We start from the raw sequence: 18,888 nt of genomic DNA, 5'->3' as shown, positions 1-18,888 counted from the left end.
TCATTTAGTCAATCGATTGTTTCTTAGTGTATTTGCATCGCTTAACGGCGTTATTGACACCGTAGAGTTAACTCTGTAGCCTCAGCGCATAGTTTAGACACCGTGTTTTGGTATTGCGTTCTTGCGTTAACAGTAAAAATTCTGCGTTATGTAAGGATAACTATAAGAGCCGTATATTGTAAGCACAATATTTAATGACCCTTGTATGCTGAAGGGGTTTGAACAAACGATACCGATGTGCAACGAGCACTTAATATCTTCCCCATGGCCATCTTCTTGTCGAGGCTCTCTTTCACCAACCTTAATTTTAAGGATTGCCCCTTCAGACGGGGAATTGACATTACAATAAAGTGGATGGCATAACGTAACAGCTAACGAAACAACCCAATACATTGTTAGGCAAGAAAATGTAAATCTGTCATCGATTTATACTCCCAAGTACTCAGAATTTATTATAACCAGTATTATTGTTATTGTTACTACTGGCATATACTACTACCAATACCACCACCAACATCAACAACAACAACACCACTGCCATTAACACCACTACCACTACCAATACTACCTCTTTTACTTTTTTTGTGCTGGTGGATCTAGTGCAATATATATTTCAACTTGTCGTGATTTGACGTTTTTCCAACCGGCAAAACAGGCAATGACAAAACACAATTTTAATGTGGGAAGCTTTGGATTTAGTGGGGGAGGGGTTTGGTCGGGGTATGGTTTGTGATGGTAGGTGGGGTGTTTACAGTCGGGATTCGTTTTTATTTTTTATTAAGTTTGCTTTTGTTTACTTTCTCCTGAATTCCTTTGTTCAATGTTTTATCTATTTCTGATTTGACTTCTTTCAGTTTTTTCTTCGACAAGAACCTCATTTTTTTTTATAGTTTTACTTCCCTTAACTTTCATTGCTGTTCATACTATTTTTTTGTTATTTTGTGCGACGCGTACTATTTAATGTTGTAGAAAAAAGAAGTAAAGGAAAAAACATTAGTAGAGCGTATTATTTATCATAAGTAAGCGTAGAAGATACATAACGATGGGAATATACAGTATAACACTAATAAACTAATCATTTCCATCTGAAATGAGAAGATGTAAATAGTTGACATTTCAATATTTCCACCAAAATTTGTTGACATAAAGAACTTAGTAATGAAGTTTCATAAAATTGTTAAATTAACCACTCTTGTAAATAAGACAACATTGTAACCTTCCACCGAAAATTGGTGATATGTACCAGATGTGACTTAAAAGTTTCAGAGAAATCGTCATAATTTTTAACATTTTGCATAAAACTTATTTAATAAGTTATCATTTTAGTATTTTCAGGAAACTATTAAATTAATCAATTGGAAAGAAGTTAACATTTTAATATTAGGCAGATATATGTTGAAAATAACAAAAAATAACATAAGATATCATTTCAACATTGTTCAGAAAATTGTCAAGTTGCTCAGTCGGAAAGAATTCACAACTTAACTCTGATAAAATAGGGTAAAATTAAAAAATTAAGCTCGGGCAATCGTCATTTTTAACCAATGTATCTTATGGCCTGCTTTTCGGTAGAGACTTCGGTGTCTAGCCCAACACTTGCTTCTGAGCTCTAACCTTCGATTATTTGTAATAAATAAATTTTGAAGATTAAAGTTTGCGCCAATCATGCCTCAGCTTAGCAAAAAAATTAGCCTTCATAACGTTTATTTTACGTGTATACAATTTTCGACGCCGCTTATACAAAATATTTTAATAGAAACGAAAAATAGTTGATTACATTCAAAATAGTAAATGTAGTATATATATAATACGAATACCCCCCATTCTGCTAGGAAAAGTGCTAAACACTTGAAATTGTAAATAAAAAATATAAAAAACCTAGTGAGAATTAAATTTGCTACTTTATCGCAATTTGTAAAGACACAACAGAGGTTTTGAAAGCAGTCGATTTTCATTGTGTTGATCATTCCGAGATCCAATTGGTAGCACGAACTTTCGGATGCTGTGTTCCCGATGAAGTGTGGGAGTATCGCTTTTGTAGTCTTCTGGATTGGGATTTCATATGCATATATGTGAGTGTAAACATGTATATACGCGCCGAAGGATTTTACTGAAGGACGACGACTGTCCATCAGGTTGTGAAATGCAGGTAACAAAATGATCATCAGTACCGTATAGCTTATTTTTCCACCATTGTGCCATGTCAAAATTAACATCAAAGCGATGACCATGACCGATTTCTATGTCTCATACCAACAACAAAGCCCTACGGAGTGTTTATCATAATATTCCAAAGCGAGCGTGCATTCAGTTCGTTTCACTTGGCCTAGTGTGCGAATAATGTACACTATGTTTATGGTAGGATACCAAACGCATACTAACGAACGATCATCGTGCAATGAGAAAGAATATTTTGCTACAGATGAATTACTGCTATCCTGATTGGTGTCTCTAGCTTAGTCACTTGACTTTGAACCCAACGAACATATTATACTGGTTCCGAATTTTCAGTTTGCTTAACTCAGGATCCAAATTTGTATACGTATCTTAAGGATAAGGGTATCAAAAGCACCAAAGAACGACGCTGAATGAGAGAGAGAAGTACTGCTTAGTAATTGCCCACATCCTTATTAATGTCTGTCGTTTACCTACTAACTTTGAACCTAATTCTAACAACCACAGTATTTTAGTATTTGCTATTAGGCTGTTTTAAACTGCTGATTGCGCCATCCATAGATGATAGGATTCATGAAAGAGCTGATATAAGTTAAAATCTCCCAAAAAGTTTGAACAGCCAAAAGTGGTTTCAGATCCATCGCAAGATTAAGTTCGAACACGTCCTTAAAACTGTGTGGTAATCAAATAATAGTAAATGCACCGAGAACATTAGCGCTGGCTACTGCAGTGCGCAAGCTCATTTTCCACTCAACTTTGCCTCGGAGGTATGCGATGTAGAAGATTCTCACATTACGTGATGATCAGTAATAATAGCCAAAAGGGTTTTAGGAATGAAGCAGAGAGCGCATGAATTATTAGGGCATCGTACTGTTCAAGTTCACTCGCCGATTGATGTGGGTCTCCACCGAAACTCCAGACCGATAGAGTTCATACACCGTTCCGAATGCATACCAAAAATTACGATTTTAATGGTTTTCCTCGAATTCATGATGACGTGATATCTGAAAGGACAAGATATCGCGAGATATCGATGAACGGTTATTCCTAATAACAAAGCCTATGAACACGAAGTGAAGACATATACCGGTAGGAAGAGATGATACCTTGACCGGGCGTGACAAGTTAAATCGCTTATTAACAGACGGTTTAAAATTGCGAGTGGAAATGCAACCAATCTTGTCAGAAAGTCGGTTACCGCCAAACCAAAATGTAGTAGTGGTTGCTGATTTCGCGCAATTCACTGAAGCGATTAATTGAGACGAGAACTAACGTATTAACAAATACACACATGAGAAAACGTGCGTGTATACAGCAACGTAGACGATAGTTCCAAAAACACTGACTCTTAATGAAAATACTTCTCGAGTCAGATCCACTGTCATATTAGATAAATTATCCATGATGAACTATCATAACAGAAAATAGTGTTGGTAGTACTTTTAATATTGTTTTGTTCTCGTCTATCAAACTGTCCAGGCAAAAACGTGTTGAACGACAATGATGAAACTTTAAATGCAAAGTTTCTCCTTTTTCTTCTTCTTCTTTGTCTTATAATTGTTATTATTAGTTTTCATTCAAACACATGTAAACCCCCAAGGCTGTGTTTTTGTTTTATATAAAACATTCATTGATTAACCATTACCACGTCTTTCTTGGTCAGCCTTGATCCCGTTACAAATTGTGCTGTTTCCTATTCAGTATCAATATATAGCACGATTAGACTAATAGAAGTCAATTTTGATCTTGCGTAACTTGTTTTATTGGTATTCGTAGCCACATGATTGACACCGAGTCTAGTAGATTCGGTGTAGACTCAGTCTACCACAAGATATCGCAATGACAGGTGGCAGCCTGCTCAAAAATTCATATTAACGAATGGAATACAAATCCACTTCTCAGGTTAACATAAGAGTCACAACAAAAAATGAAATTATTTTACATTAACTGCAGCATTAAGGCACTATACTCTTTTCTTGTGTAAAAATTTAAAGGGAAGGGTTCGTTGATACCTGAATGTGTGTTAGTATATACAAGATTCTACTCTACGTTGCGATTCAAATATATTTCTTCCTCTGGTTCGGTTGTTCTTTTTTTTTTGAATTGGCGTTTGTCTACATTTCAACTCATGTAGGCTGATATGTTTTTGAGCATATCTTCTTGTAAATCAACTCTTCCTGCTTTTCTCAAAGCATCTGCGAGAACGACATAAGTTGCAGCGCTAGCTCTTTTCCGTTTCCATACAAGCAGCATTTGGTATATCTTTTCCTGGAGGGTTGGATAACCCATTTGTTCGAGGCTTTCGAGTTGTTCTTCAGTCAACTGAAGCTTCCTTCCAACATCCATCCAGCATTTGCCAAGTTTTTCTGATAAGTCCTATGAAAACGAAGTATAAGAAAAAAGTACTCTCATATCAAGACATTTGTTGACGTTTTGGATATCCATCGTAATTTAAATCATCTTAGATGGTTATCCTAATTATTTCCTTATTAAAACCACAAAAGAACGTATGTAGGGACTCATATACTTATATGTTTCTACTCAAATCATGCACTTTCCTATCTACTTTATCTGCTAACATAATGCAAACGTTGCGCACTGCGCAGCAACGAACTGATCGTATAAACCTTTAAATCTGTTTTTAACGGCAATTAACCGCTGGGCTGCTGCTCTCATTCTGGCAGAGATTTTTGACATGACGTATGCTCTCACGGTACCCGTGAAATTGGATAGGCATGTCGGTTCAGCAATACGATGTATGGATGAAAGACCCTCTCCTGTCATGAAAAGAGAGATGTTTGGAGTCCGGTAACTTTCGAGGTACATTGATCAGAAGATTAAGAAGGAGACCAACACTCCTGGGCCATCTCTGGTGGATGAGAAGTTGACAAGTGCTCTCGTCGGTGACGAATACGTTGAGAAAACGCTGTGTATCAAGCACAGTGCTGGAAAGGAGGGAAGAAGCTAACATTTCATCTCAAGTGAATGAAACGTGTGTTCATCGCCTGTGGATGACAGGTCCAGTGGCATATGATACCAGTGTAACTATGACAGAGTGTGAACCCAATTTCATTCATCTTTACTTAAAACTCGATTTCAAAACGCAGATGTTTCAGTTCAAAATGATGAATTCTGAACAAAGAGGCAGTGGACAGAGACCCGGATGTGTGTTTGAAGGTAGCAGCGAAAGTACTTTACGAATTTTGCAGGTGAGGCTGATGGGGGAAAAAGGATGATTTGAGCAAAAACTGTTGAGAACGGAGTGAAATCAATATAAGTAAGAAATTACTTACAATAATGATATCGAAGACAAATACGCGATAAAGGTTGGTTTTGGTTTACAGTTTTGCGGTATCTTTCTCGAGAAGGCCTAATTAATCAATACTTAATAAATTAAAATTTACTATCTTAATTTTACCGTTGAAGTTGCTCTACGTAGAATATAGCAACGGTTAAACAGTTACCTGAAGAGACTCTTCACTAACAGCATTGTCTTCGGTTTGTGCAATTGCTGATGGAAGTTCTTCGTGTGTACCTCCTGCAGTAGCAATCCCCATCGAAGGTAAGGTTGCTTCAGTTCTTGACAAACTGGATTCCTTGTAAGTAATGGCATATCAATACTATTTTAATTTCGAGACCTATATACACATCCCATGTTTCATGATGTAATGGACTTTCTTATGTGTATATACTGCAAGAACAAAACCAAATATTATTTTATTGTCAAACACTGAAGTTTGATTTATCAGTACATTGCGTAGTCTGTACTTTTTCTTTTTCACTTAAGTCATCTATATGCAATGTGCCATGCACCATGTCGTCGCTGTTAAACACTAGCAGAAAGCCTAAGTGAACACAAATAATCATATCATAGTAACGTTTTTTGAGGTAGCGGGTGGAGGGGGTATGATGGCCTAGCTTTTTTGTTTGCATACCATGCTGGCGCTTAAAGCAGTTAAGCGGCATGAGAAGAAAGCATAAATACAAAATGGCCGACTTCATCCTGACTTGCATCAACACTGAACCTTTCATATCCATACTTCAACGGTATCAAATATGATAGTCACCTTTGCACCATTAAACAACCATTAGTGCAGCACCATTAATTACAGTCAAAGTGAACCTCTGTCACGTAAACAAGCCTTAAATGCAAAATTGCCCACTAAAATGTGCCAGTTATATACAGTGATTACCGCATGCATGTAAGGCCAAAGCTTTTATGGTGTGAAAATATGATATTGCTGTTAATTTATGTGAAGAGAAGCTTCCCTACATAAATCCGCAGAGTAATATCCCTTTGGTAACCAATAAACTGCAATTTACATGTTGGGCACCAAAACAACATTATAGCACAAAATGAAGTCATGATGCATTACATTGTAGATGTTTGAAAACATATCATTCACTTATATTATTCACGTGTTGTTCTTACAATACCAGAATTTGAACTTGTTAGACTACAGTGCCACCCCACCCCACCCAACTCCCCCCTCCCCGACCTCACCTTATTCTTCGAGTGTACGTCTTGCACAGCAGTGTAGCGCTGTGACGTGGTTGGCTGAGGAAGCGTTGATAGGTGTTGGGCAGGCATTCTTCGGAATGTATCGGAATCCTGGTATTGTGTATGTGATTGAAATGGCATGTCTACATTTCGGTGCCGCTGTAATGGAAGGGAAGCAGACACGCTCTCGTGGTCGTGATCACGCTCGATACGTGATCTCTTGAAACCACAATGATGCTGCTGATTCAATGGTTGTCCAACTGGGAGATTTTGATAATAGTCTTCGCACTTTAAGAAAAAGATATATATAAAACTATATACATATAATATATGTATATATATAGATATAGATATATATATATATATTTATATATATACATACACTTATCTATCTATCTATCTATCTATCTATCTATCTATCTATCTATCTATCTATCTATCTATCTATCTATCTATCTATCTATCTATCTATCTATCTATCTATCTATCTATCTATCTATCTATCTATCTATCTATCTATCTATCTATCTATCTATCTATCTATCTATCTATCTATCTATCTATCTATCTATCTATCTATCTATCTATCTATCTATCTATCTATCTATCTATCTATCTATCTATCTATCTATCTATCTATCTATCTATCTATCTATCTATCTATCTATCTATCTATCTATCTATCTATCTATCTATCTATCTATCTATCTATCTATCTATCTATCTATCTATCTATCTATCTATCTATCTATCTATCTATCTATCTATCTATCTATCTATCTATCTATCTATCTATCTATCTATCTATCTATCTATCTATCTATCTATCTATCTATCTATCTATCTATCTATCTATCTATCTATCTATCTATCTATCTATCTATCTATCTATCTATCTATCTATCTATCTATCTATCTATCTATCTATCTATCTATCTATCTATCTATCTATCTATCTATCTATCTATCTATCTATCTATCTATCTATCTATCTATCTATCTATCTATCTATCTATCTATCTATCTATCTATCTATCTATCTATCTATCTATCTATCTATCTATCTATCTATCTATCTATCTATCTATCTATCTATCTATCTATCTATCTATCTATCTATCTATCTATCTATCTATCTATCTATCTATCTATCTATCTATCTATCTATCTATCTATCTATCTATCTATCTATCTATCTATCTATCTATCTATCTATCTATCTATCTATCTATCTATCTATCTATCTATCTATCTATCTATCTATCTATCTATCTATCTATCTATCTATCTATCTATCTATCTATCTATCTATCTATCTATCTATCTATCTATCTATCTATCTATCTATCTATCTATCTATCTATCTATCTATCTATCTATCTATCTATCTATCTATCTATCTATCTATCTATCTATCTATCTATCTATCTATCTATCTATCTATCTATCTATCTATCTATCTATCTATCTATCTATCTATCTATCTATCTATCTATCTATCTATCTATCTATCTATCTATCTATCTATCTATCTATCTATCTATCTATCTATCTATCTATCTATCTATCTATCTATCTATCTATCTATCTATCTATCTATCTATCTATCTATCTATCTATCTATCTATCTATCTATCTATCTATCTATCTATCTATCTATCTATCTATCTATCTATCTATCTATCTATCTATCTATCTATCTATCTATCTATCTATCTATCTATCTATCTATCTATCTATCTATCTATCTATCTATCTATCTATCTATCTATCTATCTATCTATCTATCTATCTATCTATCTATCTATCTATCTATCTATCTATCTATCTATCTATCTATCTATCTATCTATCTATCTATCTATCTATCTATCTATCTATCTATCTATCTATCTATCTATCTATCTATCTATCTATCTATCTATCTATCTATCTATCTATCTATCTATCTATCTATCTATCTATCTATCTATCTATCTATCTATCTATCTATCTATCTATCTATCTATCTATCTATCTATCTATCTATCTATCTATCTATCTATCTATCTATCTATCTATCTATCTATCTATCTATCTATCTATCTATCTATCTATCTATCTATCTATCTATCTATCTATCTATCTATCTATCTATCTATCTATCTATCTATCTATCTATCTATCTATCTATCTATCTATCTATCTATCTATCTATCTATCTATCTATCTATCTATCTATATATATATATATATATATATATATATATTTGTATTTTTGTATTTTTCATTCGACTGCCAAGTATTGCTGACGAAGGTCCCAGGGGGACCGAAAATTCCAATATATTTTCTAAAACTTTAAAACTTTTCTCCTTATTTGTCAATTATGAGTCATATCTTTTTTCACTGGTTTGCTCTAACAATATATATATATTTAAATAAATACACGGCGTAACTAAAACTGCTACCAACGATTACGACGATTATCAGGCAACTGATCTACAACGCTTAAATCCCCGTAAATGTTTAGACAATTCGGTTTCTTTCTCATATCTCTGATTTCTAAAGGATTTGGTGTATTTCAGTGTAGTATCTGGTTTTGAAGAGGGCCCTGAAGACCTATGTACGAGGTTGGTTTGTTATCTGCAGTTACCGCTGCATATATTGGCACCTAAGATAAATCAGAAAAACTGCACTGTTACCTGGGAAACCCTAAAAAATATCAAACACAGGAAAACGCGTATCGGGTCTTTGTTATCTATGCGTGGAAGAAAAGCTAGAGTGTAAGGAAGTATCACCTAAAGGCTACCGTTGACGTCTCACTGGTTGACAGAGAGAACAATACTGCCAATAGTAGCAATCCAGTGACCTCTGACCTGGACGTACACTGTCCATGTTTTGAAACATGGTGCATCATATGGTCACAAAGACACTATTGTTTAAATTTAGATTTATTGAGGAGGAAGCACAAAGGGGGTATCTGCTTTGATAACTGGAGAGAAAGGCTGTTGGTAGCTAGTGCTAGAGATATGTGTTATTTTCTTTATCTGTTCGGATTTGCCTTTTTCATTTCTCATGGAATTTTACCTTTCATTCGGAGAGACAGGTACTTTTCTTTTCACTGCCAAGTATTGCTGACGAAAGTTCCGGGAGAACGGAAATTCCAAAATATGTTCTAAAACAGTACTCCTTATTTGTCAATTATGTGTCATATCCTATTTCTCTGCTTTTTGCTATACTATATATATATATATATATATATTTATACATCCATACATCCATTCATCCACACATACACGCATACACACATACATACACGCATACATTAATATAGAACGTAGTGAAAATGGGAGATGTGAGAGAACAAATACAGATGACATCCCTACAGCTGCCGTTAAATGTACACCATTTGTAATGCAATATTTCAAATAAGAAACAAATGCACATAGTAGGATATACTTTGCTAAAAACACAACATACCTTACAAAAACTAACTAAGGCGTAGCAACCAACCTTTAATGGGAATATTAAGTCCACAAGATCTGACCCTTGGCCAGCTTTAAAGTAACATGAGCATCCGTATGTTTCGTCGGAGGCAACCTTATTCAAGAGAAACGTACAGAAACTTCCTTCGGTAATCGCAACTGTACTAAAACTGATTTCCTTTGAAGGCAAATAAGCAGTTGTAAAATGAATATGGCATTAAGTTAAACTCAGGATACTCTAACTTATTTGGGAAAACAAAGTAAACTTATTAATACGTAGGCCTATGTAGTAGTAACTTTGACATTTTTCTAGGTTGCAGGTTGCTTGAGTTTAGCACGATTCGTGGTCGATATTTCTATTCCTTCGTCTAAGTTCTTTAGAAGGAAATATAGCCGAAAGTATTAATGTAAAACTATATTTTTTGGATGAATTGATTTGTGGAAATAACTTTAATGTCATCATTCGATAATCTATGACTTTACTAGCAAAACCACAGCTAATTTTCTAAAGTGATACTTATTTTAATTTTTAATTTATATATTAAATGGATCTACTTTATTAAAAAACTATTTTACCGAATTTTTGCACAGAAACGACGGGTTCCTATGAAATGATGGAAGCTGAACCGGCATTAGTCTCAGTAATAAACTTACGAGCAGAATGCTATATACAATATATTTGAAGAATATTTGTTTTGTGTGGGACGTGTTATCACATTATCATTATACTTAAAGTTTAATACAGCCATTTCTTCCGTTGGCACTGAAAATAAGGATTTAAACTAAGTTTGACACATTAATGGACGTTGCGGTTACAATAGAAATACATTAAGTTCATTATTTTTAAACTTTTTTATTCAACTTGTTGTGGAGGCTTTAGTTAGACTACCGTATTGCTACTCCCCTACAAAAGAAAAGTATCATACACTAATTGTTATGTTAATTGAAGATTCAGTGATATTAACTTACATTTTATATTAAAAATATGTGCTTCTGCTGGTAATAAAGTAATCAGGCAAAAATCAAGCATTATTCAAGCTTAGTAACATAATAGTTTTGAGCTGAATTATTTAAAAATTAACTACTTTAACCAACCTTTGTCTTTTCTGCTTCGTTATATGTCCAATTAGGTGGTAGTACTTTATCAAATAAAACTGTCAGAGGCAATTGCCCTTTTTTGAAAAACACGGCTGGTATCTCATGCAGCACAATGACACGATTCAAATTGAGAACCTTTTGAGAGTATACAGAGAGAAAATTACATTGTAAGGTTGTGAATCACTATCATTGATTAAGGTGAACCAGAGATAGGTTAAGGTTAGATGTTAGATGACATATCCCTTCCACATTATGTTAACTGTATCTGTACAATGGTAGCCTATTACAAAATCGGTAACCCCAAGTGTACCGTTTGCCTTAAATCGGTAACCCCAAGTGTACCGTTTGCCTTAGAGCTGTCTTTGCTCACTATTACATATTTATATGGTTAGTAAGATGTTAATAGTCCTAATTAGTTTTCATTAGATACATATTAATACAAAACAGAATTGTTAAATATGAAGAGATATTTTTCCTGCACAAAAGTTGTTACTACTTTTAACTCTCATCGTTAAAATGCAAAGCTTGAAGCACTGAAGCAAAATAGCAGAAATAGACAGTTGTTATGTAAAAGGGGGCCTAACGATGTAAGGTGGGAAGGCTATTTTTTCCGTATTGCCGACTTAACAGGAGATGTTTTAAACTAGTCGCGATATTTTAATTTTGCTTACCCCTTGGCAACTTGCTAACTGCCAGTAATACCCTACATCAAGATATGTTACATTGTTAGTGGACGAAAAACGCTGAGCGGCAAACAATACAATCTTCTTTGCCTCGACTATATGATCACCAATTTCAACTTTCTTCCAGCTGAAATTGTAAGGCCGCACCACACAGGTTTCATAAGTTACATCACACTGAGTATTTATTTCCTCTTTCCATTGTGGTTGGGTGCCTAAGACAAAAAACAATATGTAATTAAACAAATATAGGAGAATTGAATTTCGGAAGAATTCCTGATTATAAACTGAGAGCATTACATAGAATACAAGATTTCCCCTCTTCATTTAGAAATTTGTTCATATAGTAGGACGTATTCACTTACATATAAACTTAAAATCACAAGATGTTAAATTGTTTTTGGTCAACTTTATAGGATTCGTAAGTTACGTAAGTATCTCAGTTTTCAGCCTCTTCATAACCTCACGCATGGTCATGTTATAAGTCACCTCACTGCCTTGACTATGCGAATAGTTTATACAGTGGATTACATAATTATCTTATCAATACGATACCGCGTGTACAGAATACTGCTGTTAGAGTTTTATTTGACTCACCATCTATAGTATGCATGTTACTCCTCTCCTGGTTCAGTGGTTGCTATATCACCTACCGAATCCAGTTTAAGATTTTTACGCTAGCCTTTATTGCGCTTAAGTACATGAGACCAGGATTTTGATGTTCACTAGGGCCAGTCGTTATTGCACTCGGTCAGTTCATGACATGGGACCTTGCCAACTTAAGGATTTGCTGTTTTTAGGACCAGTGGTTATTGCACTCGGTCAGTTAATGACATTGGACCTTGCTATCTAAAGGATTTGCTGTCTTTTAGGACCAGTGGTTATTGCACTCGGTCAGTTAATGACATGGGGCCTTGCTATCTTAAGGATTTGCTGTCTTTTAGGACCAGTGGTTATTGTACTCAGTCAGCTAGTTACATGAGACCTTCTATCATAAGGATTTGCTGTCTTTTAGGACCAGTGGTTATTGTACTCGGTCAGCTAGTTACATGGGACCTTGCTATCTTAAGGATTTGCTGTCCACTAGGGGCAGTGGTTATTGCATTCGGTAAGTTCATGTCATTGGACCTTGCTATCTTAAAGATTTGCTGTCTTTTAGGACCAGTAGTTATTGCACTTGGTCAGTTTATTACATGGGACCTTGCTATCTCAAGGATTTGCTGTCTTTTAGGACCAGTGATTATTGCACTCGGTCAGTTAATGAAATGGGACCCTTGCTATCTTAAAGATTTGATGTCTTTTAGGACCACAGGTAATTACACTCGGTCAGCATTTGAAAATGCGCCCTTTAATACCTCTGCCATAACAGTTTCCATGCCTCTGGCATTTTATTTGGCTCTCGTGGTAGATCACTACCAATTTGAGCTGAGGAAGTTACTTTTCCAAGCTAATTTCCTTTGTTAGGCTTGGTGAATTGATTACTAATGTTCCCGACTAATAACCTTGAAAGGTGCAGAAGTGGCCAGTGTCGACAAATGAACGTCAGTGTTTACTATAGGACGGATTCTCATATGGCTAATGATATGGGACCCTGCTATCTGAATGATTTGCTGTCCAATTGGAGCATTGCATATGGCACTCGGTCAGCTAATGACATAGGATCTTGCTATCTTAAGGATTTGTTGTCCACTAGGACCAGTGGTTATTGCAATCGGTCAGCTAGTTACATGGGACCTTGGTATCTTAAGGATTTGCTGTCTTTTGGGACCAGTGGTTAACGTACTCGGTCAGCTAGTTACACGGGACCTTGCTATCTTAAGGATTTACTGTCTTTTAGGATCAGTGGTTATTGAACTCGGTCAGTTAATGACATGTGACCTTGGTATCGTAAGGAGTCGCTGTCCACTAGGACCAGTGATTATTGCACTCGGTCAGTTAATCACATTGGACCTTGCTATCTTAAAGATTTGCCGTCTTTTAGGACCAGTGGTTATTGCAATCGGTCAGCTAGTTACATGGGACCTTGGTATCTTAAGGATTCGCTGTCCACTAGAACCAGTGGTTATTACACTCGGTCAGTTAATGACATTGGACCTTGCTATCTTAAGGATTTGCTGTCTTTCAGGACCAGTGGTTATTGCACTCGGTCAGTTAATGACATGGGACCGTGCTATCTTAAAGATTTGATGTCTTTTAGGACCGCAGGTTATTACACTCGGTCAGCATTTGAAAATGCGCCCTTTAATACCTCTGCCATAACAGTTTCCATGCCTCTGGCATTTTATTTGGCTCTCGTGGTAGATCACTACAAATTTGAGCTGAGGAAGTTACTTTACCAAGCTAATTTCTTTTGTTAGGCTTGGTGAATTGATTACTAATGTTCCAGATTAATAACCTTGAAAGGTGCAGAAGTGGCCAGTGGCGAAAAATGAACGTCAGTGTTTACTATAGGATGGATTCTCATATGGCTAATGAATATGGGACCTTGCTATCTGAAGGATTTGCTGTCCTTTAGGACCAGTGGTTATTGCACTCGGTCAGCTAGTTACATGGGACCTTGCTATCCATGGTTCACTTTAAGTTAGGAGAACGCGAGTTTTGCATTATTGCCCCCAAACTTTGGAATGGTTTGCCTGTTGAAATTCTTAGTAGTGACACTTTTCAATTTTAAGAAGTTTAAAGGTTTTATATTTAGTTTTATCGTCTTTATTTTGGGTAGTATCTTACTTTTTCATTTTATTCGCTCTTACGTTTGTCTGTATTACAGCTTTGATTTTGTATGGTTTGGTTTTCATCCTCCTCTTAAAGTTCTTTGATTTGTTTGATTTGTCTAACTTGACTTTGTACAACGCCTTTGATTATTCATTTGTAAACTTGACGCATTTATATTTCTTTCAAAAATAAAACTAATAATAATCACAGGCTATTCATGTAACTTGATTATAACTCTGGTAAATGAGTAGAATTAACATTCTGCTGTATCATTTGAAACTCCTAAATATGCCACAGTCATTCGTACATGGGTGACTCCATTTTATTGTTCATAAGAAAAAACATAATTTACCTTCTTCATGGTGACTGCTGTATACCTTTGCTTTCCATCCACATATTTTCTTGAGAACCAAACAGTGTGGTAATGTTAATTTTGCTGGTTTTAAAAGCTTAACGTTATTGGGAAGTAGTTCTACCACTACTGAGGAGTTCCTAGCAAACGATAAGACAGTTTCATCCAGATAATGATGTGGTATTATTCTCATTTGGATAAAATAATCACGTTGCAGAGCACCGGGGGGTATTTGTAAGCTGACACCAGTATTTTGAATGTCCAGCGTTCCACCGTCTTTGCCGATCATTGATTCTGCTCTCAAGGAAAGATAATCACCTAACGAAAAGTGAAAGAAAGAAACAAATTATTTCAGTAAGTTTTAAAGTCTTGATATTTAACAGAATGTTGCTTGTACTAAGTATTCACGGCTTTATAGCTATTCATGTGATTTTACTGTTTCTTGTTATATACAGTCCTCGGTTGCGCGATTACTGAATGGTTCATACTTTACACGTGGACCGAGATCGTACCAAATCCGTGCCCTATGAGCGTTTGAAGAGATCATTTATTTGTGCTTTCGTCAATTAAAGGAATAATGTTTGGCTTACAAACATATGACGATCCCTTCGTTAATTCCATTGCTATCAAACCCATCGCCCAAAAAAGTACTCAAACATATGGTGTACACATGGATAAACAGGTACCAATTCAGTTTTTTAGTCCTGTTATACATGTCTTTACAACCGTTAGCAGTTTAATGCACAACTTACCTTCGTCATTCTTCATGTTGTCTCCTGTACGAATTGATACTTGATCTGCAGACGTCTCCTGTGCATGCAGGAAAGGAAGGAACAATTATACCAGGATCGCTTATTCGAATAAATAAAGAATATGTTTCACGAAAAGCTATCATTGCCGAAAACTTACACTTCCTTCTTCAATGTCTGATAAACGCGTCTGGCTTTCTCCAACTTCCTTGGTGTCCTCTTTCATCTCTGGTTTGGTAGTGAAGAGATGAGCAATGAAATTAACAATGGAAACACGGAGAGGAAGTTAAAAGAACAAATACTTAAAAATACAGAAAAACATTTTCATTTAAGTTAAATAAATGGAAACAAAGGGTAAAACCGTTAAGGATTACCCATCCGTTTCAATCTCTCTTTTTTTAGTTTTCTATTGGAAAGGCAGATACGAACTTTCAGGGTTCGTACCTTTGTAGTGTACATTCTTCGGAATGACCCGGAAGTTTCTAAAGAATAAATTAAAAAGTATATTGGTTAAAACTACCTTTTACGTTTGTTACTACTTGCGGTTTGCGAGGACTCATTCCTTGTCTTTGAAACTGCATCTAAAAGAGTAAAACAGCATTGGATACAGCTGTAACAACAAGATAAGCTGCCAAAATTAAAAAAGGCGGTATCTGAGATTTAAAATTTGAATTTCCCATCAAAGTATCTATAACAATACTTAAAAGCAGAGAAAATATTTAATATCTTACCTCCCACTCTCCGGTATTTACATCTAAAGTGTATACTACCTTTGCTCCGATGATCCATTCAACTGCGTAAAAGAGCATTATATGTATATCAATCAAATAGTAATGCGATCACTCGTTGTTTACGAAATTTAAATCACCGCTCAATTTTGGAAGTTTGATTGCACAATTCCTACCCGTTAATAAGATGCTTTTTATCATCATACTTTGAAACTACGTGTTGCAAGTTTATTGCATAGAACCAAGAGACATATTCCTCTTTAAGTACCCTTTGTCTCATTACGTCTCCATAATTCAGTCTGTTTTGCGAAAAAAAAACGTGATAGCGCGATGATATATCTTATTCTGTTTACAATTAACAGATGTTGAAAGGTTCTAACGAGAGTTTCACATCACAAACCAATAAAAAAGAAGCATATTACATTTATGTGAATATTCATTTTACGTAGCCCAAATAATGAAATTGTGGTTACATTCAAGATTAGTCATCGTTTTTCATCAAATTCCTTTAACGACGCCCCACAAGTATCAACTTACCTACAATATTTATGGATTGTAATCTGGATAATATCGCGGCATCTTCCACATTTGGTGGGTGACTTGGTAATACGAAACTGAGGAGACAATTAAAACATCATTAATGATGTTCTCATTGTTTTTCTTGCAAATGATTACTTAAACCCATAACCATTTTTGGCAAAAGCATTGTTGAAGGAATATGTTGAACATGCATGTCATCCTCAATAAGTCATTGGTCTACCAGAGGGCATCTAATTTTCTTTGTTCTTTATCACAATAGCTATCGAATCGTTATTTTGAAACAATTACAACTTGATCAAACGCACTAACGGGTTAAATCCTACGCGCGCACATCGACTTTCATAGCAAAGTTGGTTTTAAAACAATGTTAGCCTTAAATCGAGTCCATCAAATTTATCCATCAAATTTGAAGACGAAAATGTCTTCATAATTCCGATAAATGTATCCAACCTTTCTGTTCCCTTGTTATAAATCTACTTTGCAACCTTTTAAGTGATTTGTTGCGAATGGAAGAAATTTCGCGACACAAATTTAATATTGATGCAACGATTTACGAAAAAAAATAATGATGAAACAGAACACTAACTTTAAAAGAGTAACGTTATTTATATAAACACCTAGTCCACAAGATTATCAATTCCTATTATCAACAATAATGTTGCAGTTGAACATGCACTTACTTTGCTGCTTCAATATTTCTATTGTTTGCAATAAATAATGGGAGATCTTTATAATCTGCGTCTGATAACTTTTGGTCCCATCGGTTGACGTTAATAGCCTCAAGGGTATCTCAAATTCCAAGAGACACTCCATACTTCAGCAAAAGGTTCTTGCTTGTTACAGCTTCTACGACATCTGTCAATACCAGATGTTTTATTGGAACCTTCAAAACAACAAACAATCATTGTGTTATTTTCATTATATTAATTAATTGGAGCCGACCGTATTTCGTGATACCTTGTTACGTTTTTTATGAGATATTTACATGTGAACACAAGGTTCTTACATTTAAATAGGTGGATCCACATAGCACGTATGGATTATATAAAAGCTTAACTGTTTGCGTTATTTTAGTTTATTTTAAGTTATACTCAATAAGATTGATCGTCATACCAAGTGTGAAGTACATCTAAGTTATACTTTTCACTCTTTACGAAGTTTTTTTAAAATTTCACATCATTTGATCTTAAATGGTCTTGGATATCGACAGAAGACAATATAACTCTTGTACTTAAAGTGATCCTAATACTAGAGATTAAATTCATTCCAGTGTTCCTTTTTGAGTGATGGTGTTTACAAGGACATGACATCTGTTTCACCTCTCATATGGCATTTGACATCCACGAGAAACTACAAGTTGTCGTGACTCACTAGCACATACTCCATACTGAGCATGAATATAATCCACGTTTTATCCACCATGAACTTTTAGGTTATCATTTATGCAACTGAAGAACTAAGCATACATACATATACAGCAATGGAACGTTCGAAAGACCCGCAGCATTAAATTATCTTACAAAGTTTTCACAAGTGCAGAACGTGAATGCAATGTACATATCAGTTTATTTCAATCGTCTTATAAAGTTTGCTCTCTAGTTCTATAGGTGTATTATGAAATGGGGTTAAAACATGTTTTTGGTATGAACTGGTAATAGCTTGGTTGACACATATCTCGTTGCACACAATCGCACTAACAGTCAAAAACGGCGGTCAAGCAAGAGTGACTTTACCTTTGACTTTGATGCAAACGAGAGCATGGAAACCTTTGCCTTCAGCAACAGTCTGCTATCCTCGGACCTAATGGTGATTAAGTCTTTTCCGCAAATCTCTGTGATAAGTTTCTTCAATTCGCCACCTCTATATCCGTCGTACTCAACAAAACAGAGA

The 18,888-nt window shown here is 35.2% G+C and overlaps 2 protein-coding genes across 2 annotated transcripts in view; one reads left to right on the top strand and one right to left on the bottom strand.

Annotated features, from left to right (window-relative positions):
* LOC139978049 (uncharacterized) overlaps positions 1–18,888 on the top strand; it is a 294,882-nt gene that overhangs the window by 237,920 nt on the left and 38,074 nt on the right. The gene's annotated exons all lie outside the window — the stretch shown is intronic.
* On the bottom strand, positions 2,206–17,759 carry LOC139978050 (uncharacterized). The gene is made up of 13 exons (XM_071988000.1): positions 17,679–17,759; positions 16,996–17,072; positions 16,462–16,523; positions 16,251–16,311; positions 15,891–15,958; positions 15,734–15,791; positions 14,982–15,299; positions 11,909–12,132; positions 11,235–11,372; positions 10,168–10,317; positions 6,680–6,964; positions 5,640–5,771; positions 2,206–4,551 (listed from the first exon to the last, which is right to left on the bottom strand). Exons 4-13 carry the CDS (start codon positions 16,309–16,311, stop codon positions 4,297–4,299), a joined length of 1,689 nt encoding a protein of 562 aa, XP_071844101.1. The 5' UTR covers positions 16,462–16,523; positions 16,996–17,072; positions 17,679–17,759; the 3' UTR covers positions 2,206–4,296.

This window comes from Apostichopus japonicus, chromosome 12 (assembly GCF_037975245.1).
Source record: "Apostichopus japonicus isolate 1M-3 chromosome 12, ASM3797524v1, whole genome shotgun sequence".
NCBI classification, from domain to species: Eukaryota; Metazoa; Echinodermata; class Holothuroidea; order Aspidochirotida; family Stichopodidae; genus Apostichopus; species Apostichopus japonicus.
The sequence above is the reverse complement of the archived record's forward strand: the minus strand, read 5'-3'. Positions and strand labels throughout refer to the sequence as shown.